The following is a 23,408-nucleotide window of genomic DNA, read 5'->3' on the forward strand; positions in this document are numbered from 1 at the left end:
ATCTTTGCTCTGTCCAATAGGTTGTAAGCACAAATCTTGACCTTATAGACTGGATTACTGCTGTCTTGAACAAAAATACATACCTCCTCTGTTAAGAAGGGGACATGTAGGCTTTGCAAAGTTAGTATACAGTAGTAACCCAAGATAGATAATATGGTTCAGAGAGGAGAGTAGTATAAATCACCATCTTTGAATCTGATCCAGCTTGTCTTCAATGCTGCAACAAAGCACCCTGTTTGACTTACGAGTTGGATTTTTGTTTCTGGCCTATTAATCTTAACGGTCTTTTCTCTCCCAGAAATATAAGCAGGCAATTTCTTTCGAAGGCTTAAACATCTGTTACATCCCACGTGTTTGAAGAGCAGGAAAATAATTAATAGAAATAGCAAGAACAAACCAAGGCAATTTTTGGCGCATTAAAAATTAGAAGAAGTGGCAATTTCGAATACTTGAATCATTAGATTGGCAATAATCGCCCAAAGAGTATGTGAAGGAGGGAGAAAATGGAAAATTGCTCGTAAATTAGTTATTAAAGCGAATAAAGATAGAATTGAAAATGTTTTCAAACGTGGAAGAAATGGGTCACTGGGATGATTTAAGCCTTAGTTTTGACCTATTTTAAGATTATTAAATTACACCATTTCCTAGGGTGCAAGCTTCACTGAACATAAGGCTGCCTAATGTAGGGTAGTGAAATTGGGACTGGTACCTGTGCTTTGGAAAAGCAGATACAGCCAGGCAGAAATGCTTCCCCGGCACTTCTATCATGTTGAGCCAAACCCTGGTGTTTTCCAGGATAGACTGACATCCAGAGGCGTCCTCATCCACCCAGTCCTTTGAGCTCACAAAAGCAAGTGCTAAGGCAGAGTGGAAAGAGAAGTGTGTGAAGCAGGAAAGATGAAAGTAAAGCGCCTACAGATGAGGAAGTGGAGGTGATGTCTGCAGATTGACAGCTAGTACAAGCAGGCAAGATGAATTTCCTTCAACTATGAGGATCACAAGCTAGAGCAGGGGCGTATAACCTTGGCAACTTTAAGACTTCTGGACGTCAACTCCCAGAATTCCCCAGCCCACATGACCAGCTGGGGAATTCTGGGAGTTGAAGTCCAGAAGTCTTAACGTTGCCAAGGTTGGGCACCGAAGTTATAGTGAGCAGCATATCCTGGTAGGAGTCCAGCTTGGACCTTTGCTTGGAGCTTGGCAGCAACTAGAAAAGGAGCAACCACACTGAAGCAGCACCTCATCCCAACTAGTGCAAGAATGTTTGGAAAAAGACAAAAGGTTGTATGCTACTTTAAAGACTTTGAGACATTGATTTGATCTGAATATTAAAAGATAAGTATTAAGGGACTGAGTATTAAAGTCCTATTTATGTGGCAATATCCTCTTGCAAAGCCTAGAAAGGCAGAGTTAACCCAGAGCAACAGGCTGTTGCCGGGAAAGGTGTGTGTGCGGCAATAAAGTGTTTTGTACAGATTTGCTGTGCTGTGGTATGTCAGGTCCTGGGAGAGCAAAAGAATCTCACATATAAGAAAGTTGGTAAAAATAACATTCTGTAGAAAATGGGAAGAGAGTGTAAGTTCAAATCATAGTTAAGCCAAATTATGTAATTTGTGTTATTTGGAAGTCATCCGGACACTTGTGATGGTGGAGAATTGACAATAGGCAAGATGAATATGCTTCACACTGCCTATAAAAATAAACAAGAAGCACACAAACACAACATGCTCACCAGTGGTGGGATTCAATTTTTTTTTACTACTGGTTCTATGGGCATGGCTTGGTGGGCGTAGCTTGGCTTGGCTTGGCTTGACTTGGGCATGGCAGCGGAAGGATACTGAAAAATCTCCATTCCCTCCCCACTCTGGGGAAAGGATACTGAAAAAAATCTCCATTTCCACCCCACCCCACTAACCTGCTTTCCAGCTCTGTTCTCCTGTGCAGGGCAACAGAAGAAGACCCAGCTGATAAGCTGGGACTCAGGAGGCAGTGAATAGATGGGGGCGAGGCCAGCCAGAGGTGGTATTTGCCAGTTCTCTGAACTACTCAAAATTTCCACTACTGGTTCTCCAGAACCTGCCAGAACTGGCTGAATACCACCTCTGATGCTCACCAATTTAAAGTCCTTTAAAAATGATTCAGACAACATTAACAAAGGATCTAGTAATCAATGGCCACTAATTATGAAGATTATTATGTAACATCCAGCATTAGAGGAAGTTTGCTGAGAAGTAGCAATGGGTGAAAACGTATCAAGGAGAGAACCAACCTAGAACTAAGGATAATTTTTCTGACAGTGAGAACAATTAACCAGCAGGATGGCTTAAATCCAGAAGTTGTGGGCGCTTCATCACTGGAGGTTTTTAAGAAGAAACTAGACAACCATTTGTCTCCTGCTGTTATTTTGTATTCTATAGTCTGCCTTTTCTGACATTTCCAAATAACAAGAGTAAGAAAGGTATTGTGTTCTGGCCAGGTCTTCTAAGCAGCATCAGTTGCTGGATAAGATACAATTGATATAATCCAGCAGAGCTCTTCTTAACAGCTTCCTGAGATTTTTTTAAAAAATAAATATGGTTTGGATTATGTTGCATTTTTCACAGCATTATTAAAATTATTCTTTTAGCTGGTTCCCACCACACACTAAGCAACAGTATAGTTGGAGTTTTTTCTTAGCATATGACATGAACCACCAGCTGTAGCTTTGAAATAACTGTTTGTGGCTTGGTATGTAATCTAAACCTGCCAATTGGGGTTTATTGGATAAAACCAAGTTGAACAAGTCATGGTTCCATGCAAATATGTAATATCTGCAATATACGGTACTTGAAAGAAATAACGTCAAAAAGAGCTTCCAGATCAGGGCTGTAAACATCCAGGTGACCACAGATGACAGTCATGAGTTATTCCAAGAAGTCAAGGAGAAAAGAATAGAAATTAGAAAGTGAAACTTAGTGTAGAAGAATAGAATAAATGAAGGATGGAAATACAGGTAATAGCAATAGCACTTAGAATTATATACCGCTTCACAGTGCTTTTAAGCTCTCTCTAAACGGTTTACAGTGTCAGCATATTGCCCCCAACACTCTGGGTCCTGATTCTCACTTATGGACCACAGCTGGAACTGGCTCCTCCACTGCTAAGTGACACGGTCGTAAAGTGAAACCTCATGTGACCATGCCCAACTTACAATATCAACTTTAACCATGGTTGTGGAACAAAGCACAATGACATCACATTGACCATGGCTTGGCACTTCTTGCTAGCTTCTTTGCTAATGGAACCAGTGAAGGTCACAAAGGACAATTGCATATCAGGGATGCTATGACATCATAAACACATGCTGGTTATCTAGTGCCCAAACTGCAATCACATGACAGTGGGGATCAGAGATGGGTTGCTACCGGTTTGGCCCAATTCGGCCAAACTGGTTGTGGTATTTTGGCCTGGGTCGCAGAACCAGCAGCGACCCAGGATGGACACGCCCCCAAACCGGTTCCCCAGTCGCTGCTGCCTTTGCCGGCATGTTGTTTAGTAGTGCGTGCACTCCTCAGTTCACTGTAAATTGTTCAATTTACATTGAACTGCACACATGTGTGCGAAGCGAACTGGTAGTAAAAATGGGAGCAACCCACCTCTGGTGGGGATGCTGCAATAACTGCAACCGCACAACAGTAACTGTTGTAAATCTTCTTTTTTAGCACGGTTGTAACTTCAAACTGTCACTGAACATGCAATCAGCAAGTGAGGCCTGTCTGTAAAAAGATTAGGACCAAGTGGGTTGTGAGAATAAAGAACAGCAATCTATGCCCTACCAAAACTCTTGTGTCTGTCCGTAACCTTCAATTAGGTGAAATTTGTAGATATATAGGGCAATAGTGATTGAACCAAGGTAATTCAGATGGACTGACATACAGAATGCCATGACTCCAGTGGAATGAAATTTGGGGAAGTTATGGCTGCTTCAATGCCACTTCACCTTCTGGCTACACCAGAGGTGGGTTGCTCTTAGTTTGGCCCAGTTTGGCCAAACTGGTAGTGGAATTCAGGCCTGGGTCGCAGAACCGGCAGTGACCCAGGCCTGCCACGCCCCCAAACCAGTTCCGTCACCGCCACTGGGCTGCCGCCATTTTGGTTTTTAGTGACTGCGCATGCGCAGTTCACTGTAAATTGTTCTGCACATGCACAAAAAACAATTTACACCGAACAGCGCATGTGTGCATTGCACGCAGGTTGCAAACCCGTAGTAAAATTGGCAGCAACCAACCCCTGAGCTACACTTTCTAGAAATATATAGGTTGCATGGCACAAAGAAAGAAGCTGATATGCCAGCCTTCTTTCCTACTTTTTTTGGATGCCTACACCCACTTGGCTGGGGCAAGGCGGGACAGGTGAGAAGCAAGGGGCTGCTTGAACAGAGGTCAAAAGATGAACCCTCTTAAAAACAGTGGGTGTCAAGAGAAGGATGAGAGAGCGATTCAGATGCCTGCTTGTAAGGTAGGGCTGGCTGGGATGTGCCGGCGAATCAATGGTGAATCCTCTTCTTTCCTGGAGGGAGGGGGTTCTTAGAGAGACAAGGGGATGGGAAGCAGGGATAAAGTTTTCCTTGTGCTCCACATCTGCCTTCGTTTCATCTCCCTTCAGCAGTGACAGGCAGTTTCATTGCCTAGCCAAAGAGGAGGAGGGGTGATTTCCAATGCTTCCTGCCAGCTGCCCATAAGCTATGTCAACGGGGAAGCTTGTAGGAAGATGGAAGTTCCTCAAGGTCCCACTCCTTGTTTGCTCCCTTCCCACTTATTCTGTTCCTCTGTTTAAGTAAGGAAATATCTCAGGAAAGATAGCCTAGCGCAGGGGTGTCAAAATTTCATTGAGGGCCGCATCACAATTGTGTTTGACCTTAGAGGGCCAGGGTGGGCATAGCCGGGTGGGCATGGCCAGCTCAACAACACTATGGTGGCCCAAGTGCTCTGCCAGCGAAAACGGGCTCCCGAGCTCCGTTTTCACCTGGAACGGCCTCCTGCAACCCTCTGCCAGTGAACATGGAGTTTGGGAGGGTCACATGAAGCTCTCCTGAGTTCTGTTTTCGCTGGCAGAGGCACCACAAGTTGGTCCTTCACTGTTTCCAAGGCAGGCCTGCGGGCCAGATCTATGCACCCTGTGGGTCAGATCTGGCCCCCAGGCCTTAAGTTTGACACCTCTGAGTCACAGGTTTTCTAATAGCATATAAAATGGAGAACAAGAATCGCAGCTACAAAGTAGTATTATTATCTTCGGGGTAGAATGAAGAACATGTCAGAAAGTATAAGAAAGTCTGAAGGATTTTGGTACGGCAATAAAATAGCTAACTAATGGGAAGCAGGGCATTTGGCATGGTATTGCTGTAATCTGTAACTGTAAGGGACAGGTTAGGAGAGAGATAAAGGTCAGGTTGAAGGATGTGGACAGAACAACAGTGATGAGGAACCAGAAGATCAAGTCTTGGAAATGTGAAAATAAAAAGGATGGACAGAATAAGGATTGAAAGTCTGGGCATAAATAGTATAACTGAGAAAAGATAAGAGAAATAGGGTACTTAGGATAGATAAGTGCAAGTAATTAGAAACAAGGTATAAGAAACAGGAAATGTACAATAAATGAAAGAACATAAAACTGTTCAGACTAAGGAAAAAAGTTTTTTTTGTAGTGCACTTTGCTACATTCTTCAATGATCATCATGCAGTGTGTGTCATCCAAATCTCTACCATCCTAAAATCTATAACAGCTGTGGGAAGTTTTATATCCAAATATATTTTATTCTTTATACTGTTTCCATCTTCCCCTTAAAATATTTTACAGACTCCACAATGGTCTGAGAATCAGTGTCTCCACTAGATAATTAACAGTCAAACTGAAACTAAATGAATCAACTAACATTAGCAAACTTCCTCAAACAACTTACCAAGACCTCATCCACATGTCAAAGGATAAGGTTGACAAAAACAGAATTAATTAAATTAGGTCTACCAGAGGAACTGCATGTTCACAAGAATAAACACACACACGCACACAAACACACACCTCAAATGTCACCCTAGAATCAGCACATGACACTCTGGACAAGCTCCCCCTATAAACATTTACTGCTGTGCCCCATTTCTCTGCAACCTGCCTCTAAATGCAAATTGGTTACCTTATAGCAGTGGTTCCCAAACTTGGCAACTTTAAGACTTGTGGACTTCAACTCCCAGAATTCTCCAGCCAGCTCTGGGAGTTGAAGTCCACAAGTCTTAAAGTTGCCAAGTTTGGGAACCACTGCCTTATAGGAATAGATATTTCTTCTTTCCTAACAACTATCTAGATGTCATACTTATTTATTCTTGCACAGCCCCGGTTCAAGTTGGAACCCCAATTTATTCTTCCGACACAGGACTCTACAAATTCAGTTGCAACTCGGTGGATCAGGTCCACTGCATTTTATTTTTTTCCCTTTTGGTGGTGCTCAGGACAAGTCCATCTCCTTATGTTTCCTTTCCCCATACTCCATTGGTTGAATTGTGCTGTGTGTGAAATGCATGGAAAACTGGGCTTGTGTGAATCAACTGGATTTGTTCCAGATGTAATTTTTGTTGGGTTCAAAGATGGCATGGTGCGACCTGAATTTCAAAGGCAAAAATATTCAAATAGGATCAAAATTCAATAGGGGAAAAAACCCATAATCCGTAGTCCATAATAGGGAAGCATCAAAACATCTACAGCTGCTTCCTTTAAAAAAAAAACCCAGGATGGGGTGAAAATAGAAAGGGACTTTTAGTTCTTCCAGGGTTTTACTGCCATTTTTTGTTGAAAACATTATCCTTATAAAGGAATTCTCCTTTTCTAAGGGAGAAATGGGAGGAAGGAGGAAAGGACAGCAGAACTATCTCCAAATTATCTAGCAAATATCCTCTGGAGAAGTGGTCTAGAAAAAATTACAAAAAAAACATGTCCTACTTCAATTTAAAATGAAAACCTTTGAAAACTGTTTTCAAAGGTTTTCATTTTAAATTGAAGTAGGAGATCTTCACTCCTCTGCTTTTACTGTCATGTGACAATCACATGACTTACCTCTATGAGCCCTGGTGGTGCAGTGGTTAGAATGTAGTATTGCAGGCTAATTCTGCTGACTGCTAGCAGTTCAGCAGTTCGAGTCTCCCCGACTGAAGGCTGACTCAACCTTCCATCATTCTGAAGTTGGTAAAATGAGGACCCCGATTGTTGGGGACAATATGTTGGGTATGTAAACCTCTTAGAGAGGGCTGTAAAAGCATTGTGAAGCAGCGTATAAGTCTAAGTGCTATTGCTGTTGCTATTATGCTGTATTACAACTGTTAGATCCGGTGAATGGATGAGACAGACTCAGGCTTCAGTGACAAACAGCAGCTCTTTATTAGGCAACTATTTACAAATCCAGCACTGGCCTGTCAGATAGCTAGCCCTTTTATAGGGAGCTGTCAGACGGCTCAGCCAATTGGCTTTGAGTATTTTCCTATTGGAATGGAGGACCTTGGTGGAGCCTATTTCTTTACTGTCAATATGTAACAACAAGTTTGCTGCCTCTAAACTCTGAGGAGGTTTTTTGGGGGGGGGGGCTGGGAGGGAGGACAGGAAACTTGACATAAATGGTTGCCAAGCTTGACCTGTCTAAGGAAAGACCTTCTCATTGGCAAGTCTTAGCTTCTTCTGGATATGCCCCAATTATGCCAGGGATGTACCTGGCTGGCAATTCTCAATGAGGTATGAAAAGTGGTAAAACAAGCTGGGTGCAGTGAAATACAAACAGACCACAGAGAAAGAAGTCCCTATTATGTGTACAGTAGGCAAAAAATCTCATCAACAGCCAAGGGCCAACACTGGGATTCATGCTCAGTCTTATAGTCTTGAACAAAAAAGTAGCAGTTCATCCACATCTTTTCCATGCCTTGAATGGCCTATCTGCAGGCGTGGGAGTTCAGAGCAGTTATCCCCAATGGTCCCACTTAAAACCTTGCTGGAGTGTTGAGAGGGGGAGGTATCTCCGTGGCTTCCTAATAAAAGCAATTTATTCAGCTTTCCAACTTTCTGCTTTAGCCCCTTAAGGGATGATCTGAGATTATACAACATGGCCCTAGGCACTCTTGCTGACATGCAAGTGAGGGAGAAAGAGTGGAAAGTGGAAAGGATTGAAGGAGAAATGGTGCTTGTCGGTTAAACCAAGGTCAGAAAAGACAATCCTTGAGCTCCAGCATTGATCTTATCTGGTTCTTCCTCTGACACACATTAAAGAACGAGTATTCTGGATGGTCTGATATACTGTTTACTATTAAGAGGAGTTCCCCAGATTCCCCCATAAGGTACTTACACTGATGGAGAGCACTGGGCCCACCTTATACATGGAATAACGATCGGTCTCAGCACAAATATCTTTCAAGTCGTCGTCCTCTCCTTTGCGTCCAAGTTCTTTCTGCATGAACTGAGCAAAAGCTTTCATTCGGTTGGGGCTTCCTCCCACACAGACAAACTGCAAAAGGATGATAAGGGTATCAGCCATAGTAGGGGTCAGCAACCTTAAACACTCAAAGAGCCACAAAGGTCCTAACTGGAAGCCCCCATTCAATTCTGGAGCCAACCGGAAATCCGGTTTCCCTACCATAGAGTCTTCTCATAGCACAATGTCCTTTTTCCTCAACCTGTCCTAACGAAAGCCTTATCAATTGTGGAGCTGACCGGAAAATCCGCCCCTTGCCATAGAGTCTCCTCCTGGAGGAGTCCCCCACCTCCCAAACCGGAAGCTCCACTCAAAACTGTGGTGCTGACTGGCGACAGGGAGCCACAGCAGAGGGATGAAAGAGCCACATGCGGCTCCAGAACCACAGGTTGCTGACCCATGAGCCACAGCAACAACAACTCTGCATTTACTGCTACTAAGCTGTCAGAATGGTTTTGTGCATTTTTTATATCCAAAAGGAGATCCAGATTCAAAGCATGAATTAAAAGATGGTCCTGGCCTGCTTGAGCCGTAATGGGGATACAAGAGGTTCTCATTGATCAGGATAATCCCATGGAATTTAGTCATTGTGCAATTTAAGAAGCAGAATATAACAACTTGATTTTATTTTTGTCATGATAGCGGAAGATTTAAATCAGGGATGAGCAATTTGGGGGAGGGTGAGCATTCTTTATTTTCTAAAACAGTGTTTTTGGCTCAAGTACTGTCCCAAATGGCTGGTTTTACATTTTCAACCAGAGATTCAATGTACAGATTTTAAAACTAATTTAGTTTTTTTTAATCCATTATTTTTAGAAATAACTCAAAGCGGCAAATATACCTAATGCTCCTTCTTCCTCTTCTTTTCCCATAACCACAACCCCGTGAAGTGGGCTGGACTGAAAGAGAGGGACTGGCTCAAGATCGCCCAGCCGGTTTTGCTGCCTTTGGCAGGACTAGAACTCACAGTCTCCTTTTTTTCTAGCCTGGTGCCCTCACCACTAGGCCAAACTGGCCATGCAAAGTAATCATATAGCTAATCAATACAGTTCTGAATATTGTATACCAACTAGAGTTGCTTTTGTCAGACGGATAACCATATAAATGTGTTTAATAAATAATAAATACATTTTATAACTGAGTTTCTGCAATGTAATCATTGAAGCATTGTGGAGCACTGCCAAAACAGGTCTGGGAAACAATGGGTCATTAGGTAGCTGCCCAGACTGTGTTCCACTGAACTTTGCTATAAGAAATGCACAATTTCAGTGGAAAGGGACCCTTCTATATGCTTCACTGGTTGCGAGGGTCTAGTAATCTAATACCCATGACATAAATAAAATTGAAATGTTTCCTCTCCTGCAGGAATATCCAATGAAGTGAAACAGGAATGGGGATGGTGTTATGTCCTGCATATTATTTGATTCAGTAAAAGAGGGTGGAGGGAGAAGAAAGAAAAGAGATGCAGGGCTACAGTTTTAGACCTCACCTATATATCTCCTTCTACATGGACTACATTGTGCCTGGAATTCTGCCCACATTTTGGAGGGACGGGTGGCACATCCACCAAAAATGTATCTGGATTTCACATCTTATGTGCAATGTCTGCATTTTAGATCTGAATTTTGTCCCCGGTCCAAATGCCTAATTTGCAGCGACTGTAATTTTCAGATGAAAATAAACCCAGCAAAATAAGCAAGCACGGCACATAAACTGCTAGTAGTTATTTATGCTAGAAACAAAGTTGAGCCAGATGCTGAATTGGTGTGTGGTCTGCTCTATTATTTCAAGAAGGGTGCAAAATTCTTTACGTGCAGTCAGAAATTGCAAGTATAATGGGTGTGGAATTCCGGAGGGGGGGGGAAATCAAAAATCACTTCTGAATTGAGAGGATAACTACTCAACAAATCTCTGTTTGCTGCCCCACATAGCTACTATGGTCTTAAATGACATTTGATCTAAATGGCTGACATTTCTATACAGTTTTGCACAACTTTATAGCAACAGCACTTAGATTTATATACCATTTCATAGTGCATTTACAGCCCTCTCTAAGGGTTTTACAGAGCCAGCCTATTGCCCCCAACAATCTGGGTCCTCATTTTATCCACCTCGGGAGGATGGAAGGAGGAGTCAACCTTGAGCCAGGTGCGCCACCGTGGCTCCTGCAACTCCTACAACTTTGTAGCTCCAGAAATATATACTGTAGGTTCAAATCCTATGCATTTCCTCAGGAGAAAATAAGCCCATCTCAGATTGTGCTCCAAATGTGTGATGAACTTCAAATAATCAATTTAAAATTTATCTGAATACTTCCATTAAAATCAATGGGGATTTTAAATACTTAGCTTGAGTTCCACATATTTTGCAGAAATAAATTAAAGGAATTCATTGAGCACAAATAAGGATTTCAGAAGGAAGGCCATTCTACTTTATTTAAAATAAGATTTACTGAAAGTTTTGCAGAGAACATAAAAATTAATGCAGGCTAATAAAGAGTAAAAGCAGTGTAGAAAGAAATAAAGAGGAAATAAAAAAACAAGATTAGAGAAAAAGAATAAAAAGAAATAGAAAGCAGCAGCGTCCAATTTCATTTGCAGCAAATATAAGTGCTAATAAAAATATCTCTTACTCTATAATTACAAAAGAAAGTCAACACTTTGCTATTAAGCATTTTTTGTAATCATAAACGCCACAAATCATAAATGCATTTTTTCTGTTTTATGCAAAAACTCTTTACTGTAAGGGTTTTCCATTCAGTCGTAAGTGCTGTTTTTTCCTATGATCAAAGAGTTAATTTAGCAGTCACTGAGGACCAAGGCAAATTTCCAACTGGGATTCAGTTGTTGGAGACCTTTGGATAACAGTCACATGCATGATGTTTCCTCAATTTAAAGGACTATTTAGGGAAAACACATCAGCTCTGCAAAATGCTTGTTAGTATTAAATTTATGCAATTAACATAATTTTATGCCATTGACATCAATTTGCATAGTTTGTGTTAGGGCAGTTGTCCAGATGGTTTTTAAAAACAATAGATATTTATTATTTTATGTATATTGCGGGGGGGAGTCTAAATACAAATTTAATCCATTATACCCAAAATTGCTGTTCAGAGAATTGAGATTAAACTGCAAAAGTTAAAAAAATTAGGGCTATCAGATTTGGGTCTCCATAAATCTGGATGTCTACAAGATGGCAGCAAAAACAGAATTTTGTGTATCTCTTTGCTGCATGTAGAGTATTCGCTCCAGATCTGTTAATCCTAGCAGAGACGGTGTGTAGGTTCAGTTCTTAACATATCTGGTTAAAAAGATTAGATAAAGAAGCAACCTATCATGATTAATAAAAATGTATTATTTTATATTTTAGAATATCATTTCCTAAACTAGATTCACTTTCATTAAACTAGGTCTAGTTTAATGAAAAGAAGGACATGATAGCAGTCTTCCGATATTTTAGGGGCTGCCACAAAAAGGAGAGGGAGTCAAACTCTTCTCCAAAGCACCTGAGGGCAGGACAAGAAGCAATGGGTGGGAACTACCATATTTTTTGAAGTATAAGATGCACCAAGATTTTGAAGAGGCAAATTAAAAAAATAAAGTTTTTGCACTCTGCAGACCTCCCAAAAGTGGTCCATTTTTTGCGAAAACAGGTCCATTCCCCCCCCCCCAAAAAAAGGCATGCATAGCCTTTAGGAGGCTTGTAGAGTGCTCTTAGGAGGTGTGGGGGGGGATGAGCAAAAAACAACCCATTTTTCACAAAAACGGGCCCGTTTTTTGTCAAAAAAAGGGCATGCATAGCCTTTAGGAGGCTTATAGAGTGCTCCTGGGGGCCAGGGAGGGCAGAAATGAGCAAACAAAATGGCCATTTTTTGCTCATTTCTGCCCTCCCCAGCTCCCAGGAGCATTCCGGAAGCCTCCTAAAGGCTATGCATGGCCATTTTGGTGGAGGGGGCGAGGTTTCGGGAGGCAACAAATGCTGTATTCAGTGTATGACGCACCCAGATTTTCACCTCTTTTTTCAGGGAAAAGGTGCGTCTTATATTCTGAAAAATATGGTAATCAAGGAGAGAAGCAACTTAGAACTGAGGAGAAATTTCCTGCCAGTTAGAACAATTAATCAGTGGAACAACTTGCCTCCAGAAGTTGTGAATGCTCCAACACTGGAAGTTTTTAAGAAGATGTTGGATAACCATTTGTATGAAGTGGTGTAGAGTTTCCTGCCTAAGCAGGAGGTTGGAGTAGAAGGCCTTCCAACTGTTATTCTGTTCTGTTCTGTTCTGTTCTGTTCTATTCTATTCTATTCTTTCTAAACACTCATTATTTCTCTTGTTTGGGAATTCTGTTCCTCTTCTAATGTGAACAGTATCAGATTTGGAGCCCAGAGTCTGTTGCTGAAAGTTTTCCATGAGACCGAACACACTTCACAATACAGTTGGTGTTTGTTTATCTGAAAATATCCCCAAGCAGCTTTGAAAATGGCATCAACAGAAATCAGGCTCTTCTCCTTTAGCAAGAGAAATAGGAAATGATGCCACCCATGACTCAAATTCCACCATGTATTGTTTTGGAACTGGAGCCAGAGAAAGTACCCCAAGGAAGAATTTAGTCTATCAAACTGGCTTTGTTTTGTCAATCCCCTTCCTTCATCAAGAAGAGGAGGGTAATAGCCCATAACTGTAGCTGCAGCATACATTTTGAGTCACTTTGCCGAATAGCACAGACGTTATTCACTTAGGACCTTTAGCTCATCACGGAAAGTTGTCTGCAGCTTTTGGTAACAAAAGGAAAGAAGAAGAGCAGCAAGAGCAGAATGCAACATGTTTAGAAAAGTGGTCGCTGTGTTGTCTTGATATTACCTTTATGTCCCCAAACATGGCTGGCAGGTTGTGCGTTTTGGTTCCTAAATCTAAGTGGTAAAGGATGTCTTCCTCCATTAAATCCAAGTGAGGGTTCTTAACATAAACAGATCCATTCCTAGGAAAGAAACATAAAAAAGAGAAGAAGGAGGCTGTCAGTGACTGCAGAGAGGGGAAATTGCAAGGGAAAAGATGGCGAGCCAGGAATTCAGGCGAAGGTGTAGATTGCCTGTTTATTTATTAATAATGCTGAGGTTGGCAAGAGAGAAAAAGAACTGGGGCCAAGCAGGCTTTTTTTCCCCAGATGATCAGTTTTTAGTAAAGTAAATGTGTCGTTATATTGCCCACTTGGTATGCTGATTGCAAACTCTTCCCTGGAGGTTGAAGTTCTCGGTCTTCTGCAGCAATATATTTTATATTCAAGAAATGGCATCCCCTCCCACCCCCCGCTCCTTTCACTCAACTGGCATCTTGTATTTGCCTTCTGAAATGACTTTGTGTGACTGTTAATAGACACATTCCTTATGGTTTGTGAAATCATTAATAATGTTCACATTGTCATTTAGTTCTGTGATCTTCTTTATTTTTTCGTCTTCACAATATCACCAGTGGTTGAATTCTCTTGTAGTGCTCAAAAAGAACAGAATAGCTCCTGTGAGATCAAACAAGCCTTTGTCTGTACTAAAGGACCCCATAAGGCATAGACTGCTGGCGTAAAGGACACTCAACCACTCCATATATAAGCAGCCTCATACTCACATTGTGTTTCTCACATCCTCTCAATCAAAGACCTCATAAACCTGTGATGGCAAACCTATGGCACGTGTGCCACAGGTGGCACACAGCCATATTTGCCAGCACGTGAGCTGTTAGCTCCGGGGCGATTTTCGGCCTTCCGGAGGGCTGGGTGAGACCATTTTTGCCCTCCCCAGGCTTCAGGAAAGCCTCTGGAGCCTGGGGAGGGGAACCCCCCTGCAGTGGGATCATTCACGCATGCGCTGGGGGTCACATGTGCATGTGCAGGAGGGTGGGGTGCATTAAATTGTGGGTGTGGGCACGCCCGTGTAATAGCGCACATACAATTTTGCCACGCCTTTACAAAAAAGTTTGCCATTACTGTCATAAACAAAGCATGAAGGTGCCAGCCTTCTTCAGGTGCTGACCACCAGCAGCTATGATTTAGAGTATGCTGTCTCTCATCACTGCTATTTGCTATTTGCACTGCCATTTGCTGTTTTTTTTATTGTTCCATTCCTGCCAGGTATTTTTGGAAACTCAATCTATTTGGGGGGAGGGGAGGTAAAAATTCCTTGTTAAGCTAGGTTCTTGATGGTTACATGAACACATCCCTATATTTTTAGGGTAAGAATATAGAAGTGTTTTCCCTTCTTCCAGAATTTGTTTCCCATTTTCTTAATCCAGTTTACTGTGGGATTCCTAGTGATGAATTATCCAAGTACTAATCAGGTCTGGTTTTATTTAGGTTTTTTTTTTAATATTACCCAAGTACCACCGCATTTTATCAGCTGGAATTATCCTAAGATACATGGGCTCCCATTTTACTGGCTAGCAGTAGCAATGATACTTAGACTTGTATACCACTTCACAGTGCTTTCCAGCCCTCTCTAAGCGGTTTTACAGTCAGCCTATTGCCCCCAATAATCTGGGTCCCATTTTACCCACTTTGGAAGGATGGAAGGCTGAGTCAACCTTGAACCCTGTCAGGATTGAACTTACATGTTTCCGAGCTGATGCTGAACAGCCTATCTTAGAGCTACATTAATTAAATTATCCTTTAAGCTATTCAAAAGATGACAAATTGCATTTTTAGGAATATAGTTTAGCCTCACATTAAGCTCCTTAATATTTCTTCTCTACATATCAGTGCTGGGATTCAATTTTTTTACTACTGGTTCTGTGGGCGTGGCTTGGTGGGCATGGCTTGACGGGCTTGGCAGGGGAAGGATACTGAAAGTTCCCCATTTCCTCCTGATCAGGGTGGCAGAGAATAGATGGAGGTGGGGTCAGTCAGAGGTGGGATTTACCGGTTTTCTGAACTACTCAAAAATTCCGCTACGGGTTCTCCAGAACTGGTCAGAACCTGCTGAATACCACTTCTGCTACATACTGTATGTAATGATTTGAAATAATGCTATAACTGGACTTAATGAGATCCTTAAAAATTCTTCAAATTTCTTGTAAGCACACACATGCACACACACCACATAAACACTTCCATCCCTTTTTAATAAGTCTTCCAGAGGTCTACTAAAATATGAGGTAGTATTTTCTGATTAAATTCATTTTTTTTGTCATAGGAAGCCATATTGAAGAAAAATAAAAGGGAATGCTTAGTTTAATGAGGAGACAAATGGAAGACAGAAGGATTATTCCTTCTGTAGAGAGAAAGCCAACAAAGGTTTAAAATAAAAAAGAAATTGCTCAAGAGTCAGAAGCAATAAGACAAAGGAAAAATAAAGGCAAAACATATCTAAAAGACTAAGATACAACAACATAACTAAGGGATAAGAAATAAAGGCAGAATTCATGTGCCTAGAGACCCATGAACAATTCTATCACTTTTTAGCTTCTTATTGTTAGTTACTATATATTCTAATTCTTTTATTTTGATTTTGTAAGCTGCCCAGAGCCCAGTCAGGTTCAGAGGGTCAAATAAATTTCATAAATAAAAAATAAATGAGGGTTCCCCCCCTCACCCTGTGTTCCCAGCTGACATGCCTGCTAGCACTCAGGGCTAGGAGAGTCAAAGAGGTTATGAGCAGCCAGCTTGATCTGGATCAGAACCAAGAGAGTGCAAATCCACCAGATGTGACATTTGTTTGAAGGTCGGATGTGACCGAGCATCCTTGCCAAAGAAGGACTTTAATTGTGTTATTAGGTATTAAACTTATATACAATCTTATTGAAGGCACTTCACGGTCAGTGTGGAAGATTCAAAATTTTTAACTATCAGTTCTGTGGGCGTAGCATGACTTGGTCGGTGTGGCAGGTGAAGGATACTGCAAATGCCCATTCCCACCCTACTCCAGGGGGAGGATACCATAAAATCTCAATTTCCACCCCACCCCACTAACCTGCTTTCCAGCTCCGTTCTCCTATGCAGGGCAACAGAAGAAGACCCAGCCAATCAGCTGAGAGACCAATCAGCTGGGACTCGGGAGGCAGTGAATAGATGGGGGCAGGGCCGGTTCTCCGAACTACTCAAAATTTCCGCTAGCAGTTCAACAGAACTGGCTGAATACCACCTCTGGCTTCACCCCTTTACAAATACTGTTTAGAATGAATGATTGAGACATTGAACAAGCCTCTGGACACTGAGGTCCCGGGACCTTGAATTCAATATTTTTCTAATCTAGTACAAACTAATTCTTATAGGTGTAGAATTGTATAGCTGTTGTTTTAATGATTGTAATAAAGCAAACTACCATTTTATTTTGATCTGAAAGCAAGAGAGGTGTATGGTCTGTTCATATGTAGTAGAAGGGTCTTGGGGCTTACTGGTTGGGAAGAGGTACCTCTTGGAGCCCTCTGCTGGGTGGAGGTTTTAATAGCAGGCTGAATGACATTAAATTCGTTAGGAGCTGGAAAAGATTCTACTTGGCAAATTGGGGGATTCAGCTCACAAATCCAAGACTGGCTCCAATATTATATCTGAGATTATGTAATTTCATGGAGACACTATTGAGATTTTTTTTTAAAGCTCATTAATTTGCATCCCTGAATAATTTCCCTTTTTTTCTAATGGCCATACTGCATGGAGGGCATCCAATAAAAATCTGAAGTGATGAATATTTCTTCAATAACACTACCTACTTGCAGACTTACCATTTTTAAACTTCTTATATTATAGCATTTATTATTGTCTTACATCATTTTTCTTGGACACTAATATCTACAGCTGTGATGGTGAACCTATGGCACATGTGGCAGAGGTGGCACACAGAATCCTCTCTGTGGGCATGCATGTCATCACCAGCTGATCTTTTGGGTTCTGTTTTGCGCATGCGCACTGACCAACTGCTCTCTTCCGGGTTCCATCGTGTGCATGGACGCTGAACAGCTGGTCTTCATGTGAAGACCAGCTGGCTGGAACACATGTGCATGTCAGAAACCAGAAGAGTAGCTGGCTGCCACGCGCATGCACACCAGCCAGCTGCTCTCTTCTGGGTTTCGACACTCTGGTGCATGCATGCTCCAGTGTCAGCTCTCGGTGCCAAAAAGGTTAACCATCACTGATCTATAGCATTCCTTTCAATTCCATCCTTTAACAGATCATTATCCTTCCCGTACAAATCTCTCTTTCTAGGATTATGTTTCATCTCACATCACTTGAAATGTTTTTTCCATGTCCTGGCTTCTGCAAAGGGAAAAAATATCCATGCAATTGGTAAGCAAAGTACAGGTATGAAGTGGGTACTTGTGGTGAGGCTTGCAAGAATGTCAGGGAAGCTGACAAAAAATGAACCAGAGGCCTGGCTAGGAATAGTAATAGCAACAGCACTTAGACTTATAAACCATCCCATAGTGCTTCATAGCCCTCTCTGAGCCATTTAAAGAGTCAGCATATTGCCCCCAACAATCTGGGTCCTCATTTTACCAACCTCGGAAGGATTGAAGGCTGAGTCAACCTTTAACCGGTCAGGATCGAACTCCTGGCAATTGGAATGCAAAGTTAGCCTATAATACTGCATTTTAACTACTGTGCCATCATGGCTCATAATATCCCAAAATCAAAATGAAGCAGGAATCAAGAACAGGGAATCACAAAGTCAGATGCCAAAGCAATGGAACATGGTCCATGCACAGTTTACATCTACATCTGACTGTACACAAGTGAGCTCTTCCGGCTTAACAATTGCTAATAATGAGGCTCTGGGCTTGCTTATAGAGCTAACATTTTTCCACTTGCCCACAAGGCAAGTTACTTTGGCAAAGTTTGCTCTGTTTCTTGCAGCTTGGCTTTGAGGATGTGACAGTTTTATTTTTAATTCGATTCTTTCTACTGGAAGATGTTTAGCTCTCTTCACGCAGTTCCAAAACAATTTTTTAACATTTTTATTTCTCAAAATGATCACACATTGTCTCTGTCTCTTTCAACGTGAACAGTTCTGTATGTTCCTACTTTTTTTTTGCAACTGTCTTCTTCCCTATCTCATTCTCAATTTTGGTAAATCATTCTCTTACATGCATTTTCCTCATTCACTGCTTCTTTTACTGCATTAGCTTTTGCAGACAGTGTGATTGTGAATTCCTCTTTTCAGTCTTGGACATATTCTTTTTGTACTTTGCTATTCTGTCCTATTTTCTTTTAATAAGTTGTTTTTTAGTTGTAAGCCACTCACATAAGTTGTTTGGGAATTGGGTGGCCTATAAATTAAATTAAGTAAAGCAGCTTCTTTATACTTCCCATTTCTTTTATATTCTAGAACTTAATTCACTCTGTTCCAAGCAATTTCCACAGCTTCCCCCCCCCCCCCACAATGCCCACTTTATATTGATTGTTTTGGGAGAATAATCTAAGTACATTTTCATATAGAACCTATTTACCTTCTCTTCCTATAAACATTCAAATTTTACTCTAGTTCTACTTGATTCCTTTTCTTCAATGGTTGTTTTTCCCATTACAGCATCCATTCTTGAAAAAAAAAAGGCCTATTCCATATTCAGAACCTCAAATTACTTTGAATCCTTCACTAATTGCTTCAATTTTTCATCATAATTAAATCAACCATGTTTTATATGTATTCTTTGTCATGCATAAATATGAATGAATTTATGCATAAATGACATGTTTACAATATATTTTTTCTATTAGATATTCATCTAATTGTCATCATCTTCATTCATTCATTCTTGGGTCTTCTCTGAATACTCAGTTCATTTTTTTTTCTTTCTGCCTCATTGCTATCATGAATTTATGTCATTTAGCAGAATAATTTCCCCCTTGGATTGAATTCATTCAGTTTCCCCCAACCCAACTCATCATTGGTTCTTTCATGATCACTATTCACTGGGGCACAATATGCAACTATTAGCAATCTGTAGATATTTATTTTCATACCTACTACATCAATCTAGATGATGCCAATTCATACTTTTGGACAGACATTTTAGTCTTTTTTTTCAGTTATGCCTATACCTATACTTAGTTTCTCTGTCTATTTTCTTCTGCTACAAGATTAGATTGTCTTCATTCAGATCTATTATATTGATCTTCTTCCTCATAGACATAGAAGAGATCTATTTTTCCCTTAATTCAGGTTTTTTACTATCTGAATATTATTTATTATTTCTCTTATGTAAACTGCAGTTTTTTATATGGTCTGGCTATCGCCAGATTGGCCCATAGATTTTGACTTCACTCATCTAAGTTGGTTTTGGTCAGTCAAGGTTTTCACATAATGCTTTTTAGTAAGATATAGAAAGTGTAGATTAGGTTATCAGTCTTGTTATAACTAGAGCATATTCATCTTTAAAAATAAAGATAGATATGTGTTAAAAAAATCTTCCTGAAGAAATGTAATGGATATGGAAATAGAGTAGTAAGGGTACTTGGGATAATTACCCTTATTCAAATAGTTTAATTGGTCCTTAAATTAAGATAATAAGCCTAGGATTTGGACTATGAAGAAACTATTATAAGTAGGATCCCAAGGATCTGTTTGGGAATTTATATCTTTTGAACAACCTGACACAGTGATCAAGTCTGTTGATAATGCCAAAGAATGATTAAAAAAAAAAGAAATGGGGTGCCAACAGTTTCTCAAAATCTCCCAAAATGATAATGAAATAGTAAATTGTTTTCAGTATAAGTAAATATTGATTGTCATAAGTCACAAATTTACATGCACAATAACTGGAGTTGGGCTAATGATCAGAAAAGTAATTTTAATTATGATAGAGAATTCAATGAAAATGTTAATGCAGTATGTGATAGCTGTGACAAAAGGTTAATTATACACTAGGAAACATTAGAAACAGATTCAAAACTTTTTGGGAAGAGTATATTTGAAATTCTACAGTACTAGCAGTTCTTCTCACCATACTGGTCCTTGAGTTTAGCTAGCTAGTAACTATGTGGACATATCCATGTAGTTTTCTTGATAACAATTTGGGAGAAGTTTGCTATTGCTACATCTGGGATGTTTTTTAAACTTTCCAGTCTAGCCTTTAGAAGTGAGGTTTCATTGTGATATCCTACCCAAGCATTAAGCCCAAACCTTAATAATTTTTGAGATCAGATCTCTTCAGATAGAGACTGCCACCTGCTGAGGCTGTAAATATTTAGGGGAACACAAAATGTAGAGAATATAAAATGTATAGGCAATTATTATGTTGTACATTCAAATGTATCACTGTATTAATATAAATATCAAATTATTATTTGGTGTGGCTCCTTTGAGCAAGTTGCTTGCAAAACATAGCTTAATAAATCTCCAAACCAATGTGAATTTTGTACAAATAGTTTTTGAAGCATACCCGTTGGACATCAATGCTCTACAAGTCATTGTATAGTCTAATGTTATAAATTACTTGATTTACTCTTTTTAGCACTACAACCTTTTCCCAGGGGCAGTTCAAATTAAAATGTCATTTAGATTCAATTGTTTCAATCTGTGCTATTAAATCAGTCAATAGATCATTCTGTTCTTTCATTGTAATAGTTGTAATAGTTGAATTACAATTCATCTATTGTATCCCCTGTTAAAATGACAATATAGATATACAGTGATATATTTTTGTTATTAGAAATTCCTCTTTAGATACTTCTCATATAATTATTGTAATATTCTCCCTTGTCCTCTTGATTAAAGGTTAAATTTTGCTCTACGTTTAAATTAAAATTATATTCAGAAGACTCAAGTTTCTGATTGCATCCTCCTTCCAATTATAATTGCAAATGGAAAGAAATTTAACTTCATAAGAATGTAGGCCCTTGTTTAGTTATTAAAAGAAAATTAATACGTTAGGTCTTTTGAAAAAATCAGTAGCAGTTCAGACCACTTGTATGCAGTAAAATTTAAGTGCTTAAGCTGGATTAGAACTACAGAGAGATCAAAGTAATTCACAAAAAACATAATGTACTGATAGGAAAGAAGGAATCTTTCAGTTTTGCTTTCTTCCACATTAAAGAAAGTTAAATCTTGAGTTCTGTCTAATTGTAAACAAATGTGCAAATCTTGGAAAGTTTTAATATATAGGAAATAAACAAATGAAATTGCATCCATTACAGAACTTTCTGTGCACCTACTACATAACTATTAAAGAGAAATAGCTTTCTAGAAAAAAAAAATCTGGTAGAAACACAAATTCTGCATCACACACAACTGAATATACAAATATTGGTAGTCCTCAATTTATGATCACAAATGAGCCCAAAATTTCTGTTGTTAAGTGAGACATTAGTTAAGTGGGTTTTGCCCCATTTTATGACCTTTCTTGTCACTGTTGTTAAGGGAATCACTGCAGTTGTTAAGTTGATTGCTAAGTGAATCTGGCTTCCCCATTGACTTTGCATGTCAAAAGTCCGCAAAAGGTGATCCCATGAGCCTGGGACACTGCAACTGTCATAAATATGAATTGGTTGCCAAGCGTTTGAATTTTGATCATGTGACTATGGGCATAAGTGTGAAAAAAATCAGTTACTTTTTTCAGTGCCATTTATAACTTTAAACAGTCACTAGAGGAACTTTTGTAAGTCGTGGACTACTATACTCTCCAAAGCACCTGAGGGTAGAACAAGAAGCAATGGGTGGAAACTAATCAGGGAGAAAAGCAACTTAGAACTGAGGAGAAATTTCCTGACAGTTAGAACAATTAATCAGTGGAACAACTTGCCTCCAGAAGTTGTGAATGTTCCAACACTGGACGTTTTGAAGAAGATGTTGGATAACCATTTGTCTGAAGTGGTATAGGGTTTCCTGTCTAGGCGGGGGTGGGACTAGAAGACCTTCAAGGTCCCTTCCAACTCTGTTATTCTATTCTATTCTATTCTATTCTATTCTATTCTATTCTATTCTATTCTATTCTATTCTATTCTATTCTATTCAAGAGTTAAATTCCTTTAGAATGAGACAGACATTTTGCCCATCTATATAAACCTTTCAGATCTGCTTTTCCATACATTTGGGTATTTTTTTAAAAAAATATTTCCCCTTATAATAAGTTATGGAAAAAATGCTTTTAAACAAGTTTTTCAAATGAAGGAAATGCTGATGTCCACGGCTGGATGCTTCTTAGGTGCAGCTGTTTAGGGTCAAGGTGTCAAAGGCTTACCTGCTGTGCTTTTCTTTTCCAATGTTAATATGCTGGTTGGAATTGGCTAAAAAGACTGTCATTCCGTCCATCTTTCACAGCCGCCTAGCAAACATAGAGTCTTTGCAAACCTCAGGAATCACATACAGTGTGTGTGTGTGTGTGTTTTGTATCAGGCTTTGTATCTCAGTATGGTTGTTTTGCTGAAACGACTCGAATCAAAGTCTGCATTTGCAGCTCAAGGCTCGCGGTGTGTGCGTGTGTGTGTGGTGGTGATGTGGGTTGAACTAAGCTCACATCTTCCTCAACTGCTTTGCCAAGTTGTATCAAAATTGCCCCCAGCCGACCATCTAAGATTGGCTGTTTTTGAAGGTGTGGTACTCCAGCCCCAAAGCTTTCCCTAGCTCCCAGTACTGTCCCTGGAGGACACGAAGGCCAAGCTGCTTAAATCCCATGTTACTCTTTGACCAGAGTTGCATATTTGCATTTTGGCAGCCTTCCTTGTAGGGAGGAAAATGCTACTTGAGGCCACAGGTTGTTTTCCTAGCTCCGCTGCCTTGTTTTCATATGTGGGTCTCTTACACAACAGAGCCAGCCTGGCTCAGGGGTTCAGGTGTTGGCTTAGAAACCAGGAGTCAGTGAGTTCTAGGCCTGCCTTAGGCTGAGTCACTTTGGGCCTGACACCACCACCCCCTCAGCCCAACCCACCTCACAGGGTTGTTGTTGTTGTGGAGATAATAGGAAGAAGGAGCATTAGTATGCTTACTGCCTTGAGCCATATATAAAAAC

General features: G+C 40.3%; 1 protein-coding gene across 4 annotated transcripts in view; it reads right to left on the minus strand.

Annotated features, from left to right (window-relative positions):
* UPP2 (uridine phosphorylase 2) overlaps positions 1–23,027 on the minus strand; it is a 65,355-nt gene extending 42,328 nt beyond the window's left edge. For 2 of the 4 annotated variants that reach the window (XM_032211118.1, XM_032211110.1), the window contains exons 1-3: positions 22,641–23,027; positions 13,344–13,461; positions 8,357–8,515 (exon numbers count right to left, since the gene is read on the minus strand). In XM_032211118.1, the coding sequence (XP_032067009.1) occupies positions 8,357–8,515; positions 13,344–13,461; positions 22,641–22,711 (348 nt within the window). In that variant the 5' untranslated portion in view covers positions 22,712–23,027. The remainder of the gene's footprint in view (positions 1–8,356; positions 8,516–13,343; positions 13,462–22,640) is intronic. The other 2 variants (XM_032211126.1, XM_032211103.1) reach the window with 2 other exon arrangements.
* Positions 23,028–23,408: the final 381 nt, after the last annotated feature.

Source organism: Thamnophis elegans, chromosome 1, assembly GCF_009769535.1.
Source record: "Thamnophis elegans isolate rThaEle1 chromosome 1, rThaEle1.pri, whole genome shotgun sequence".
Lineage (NCBI taxonomy): Eukaryota > Metazoa > Chordata > Lepidosauria > Squamata > Colubridae > Thamnophis > Thamnophis elegans.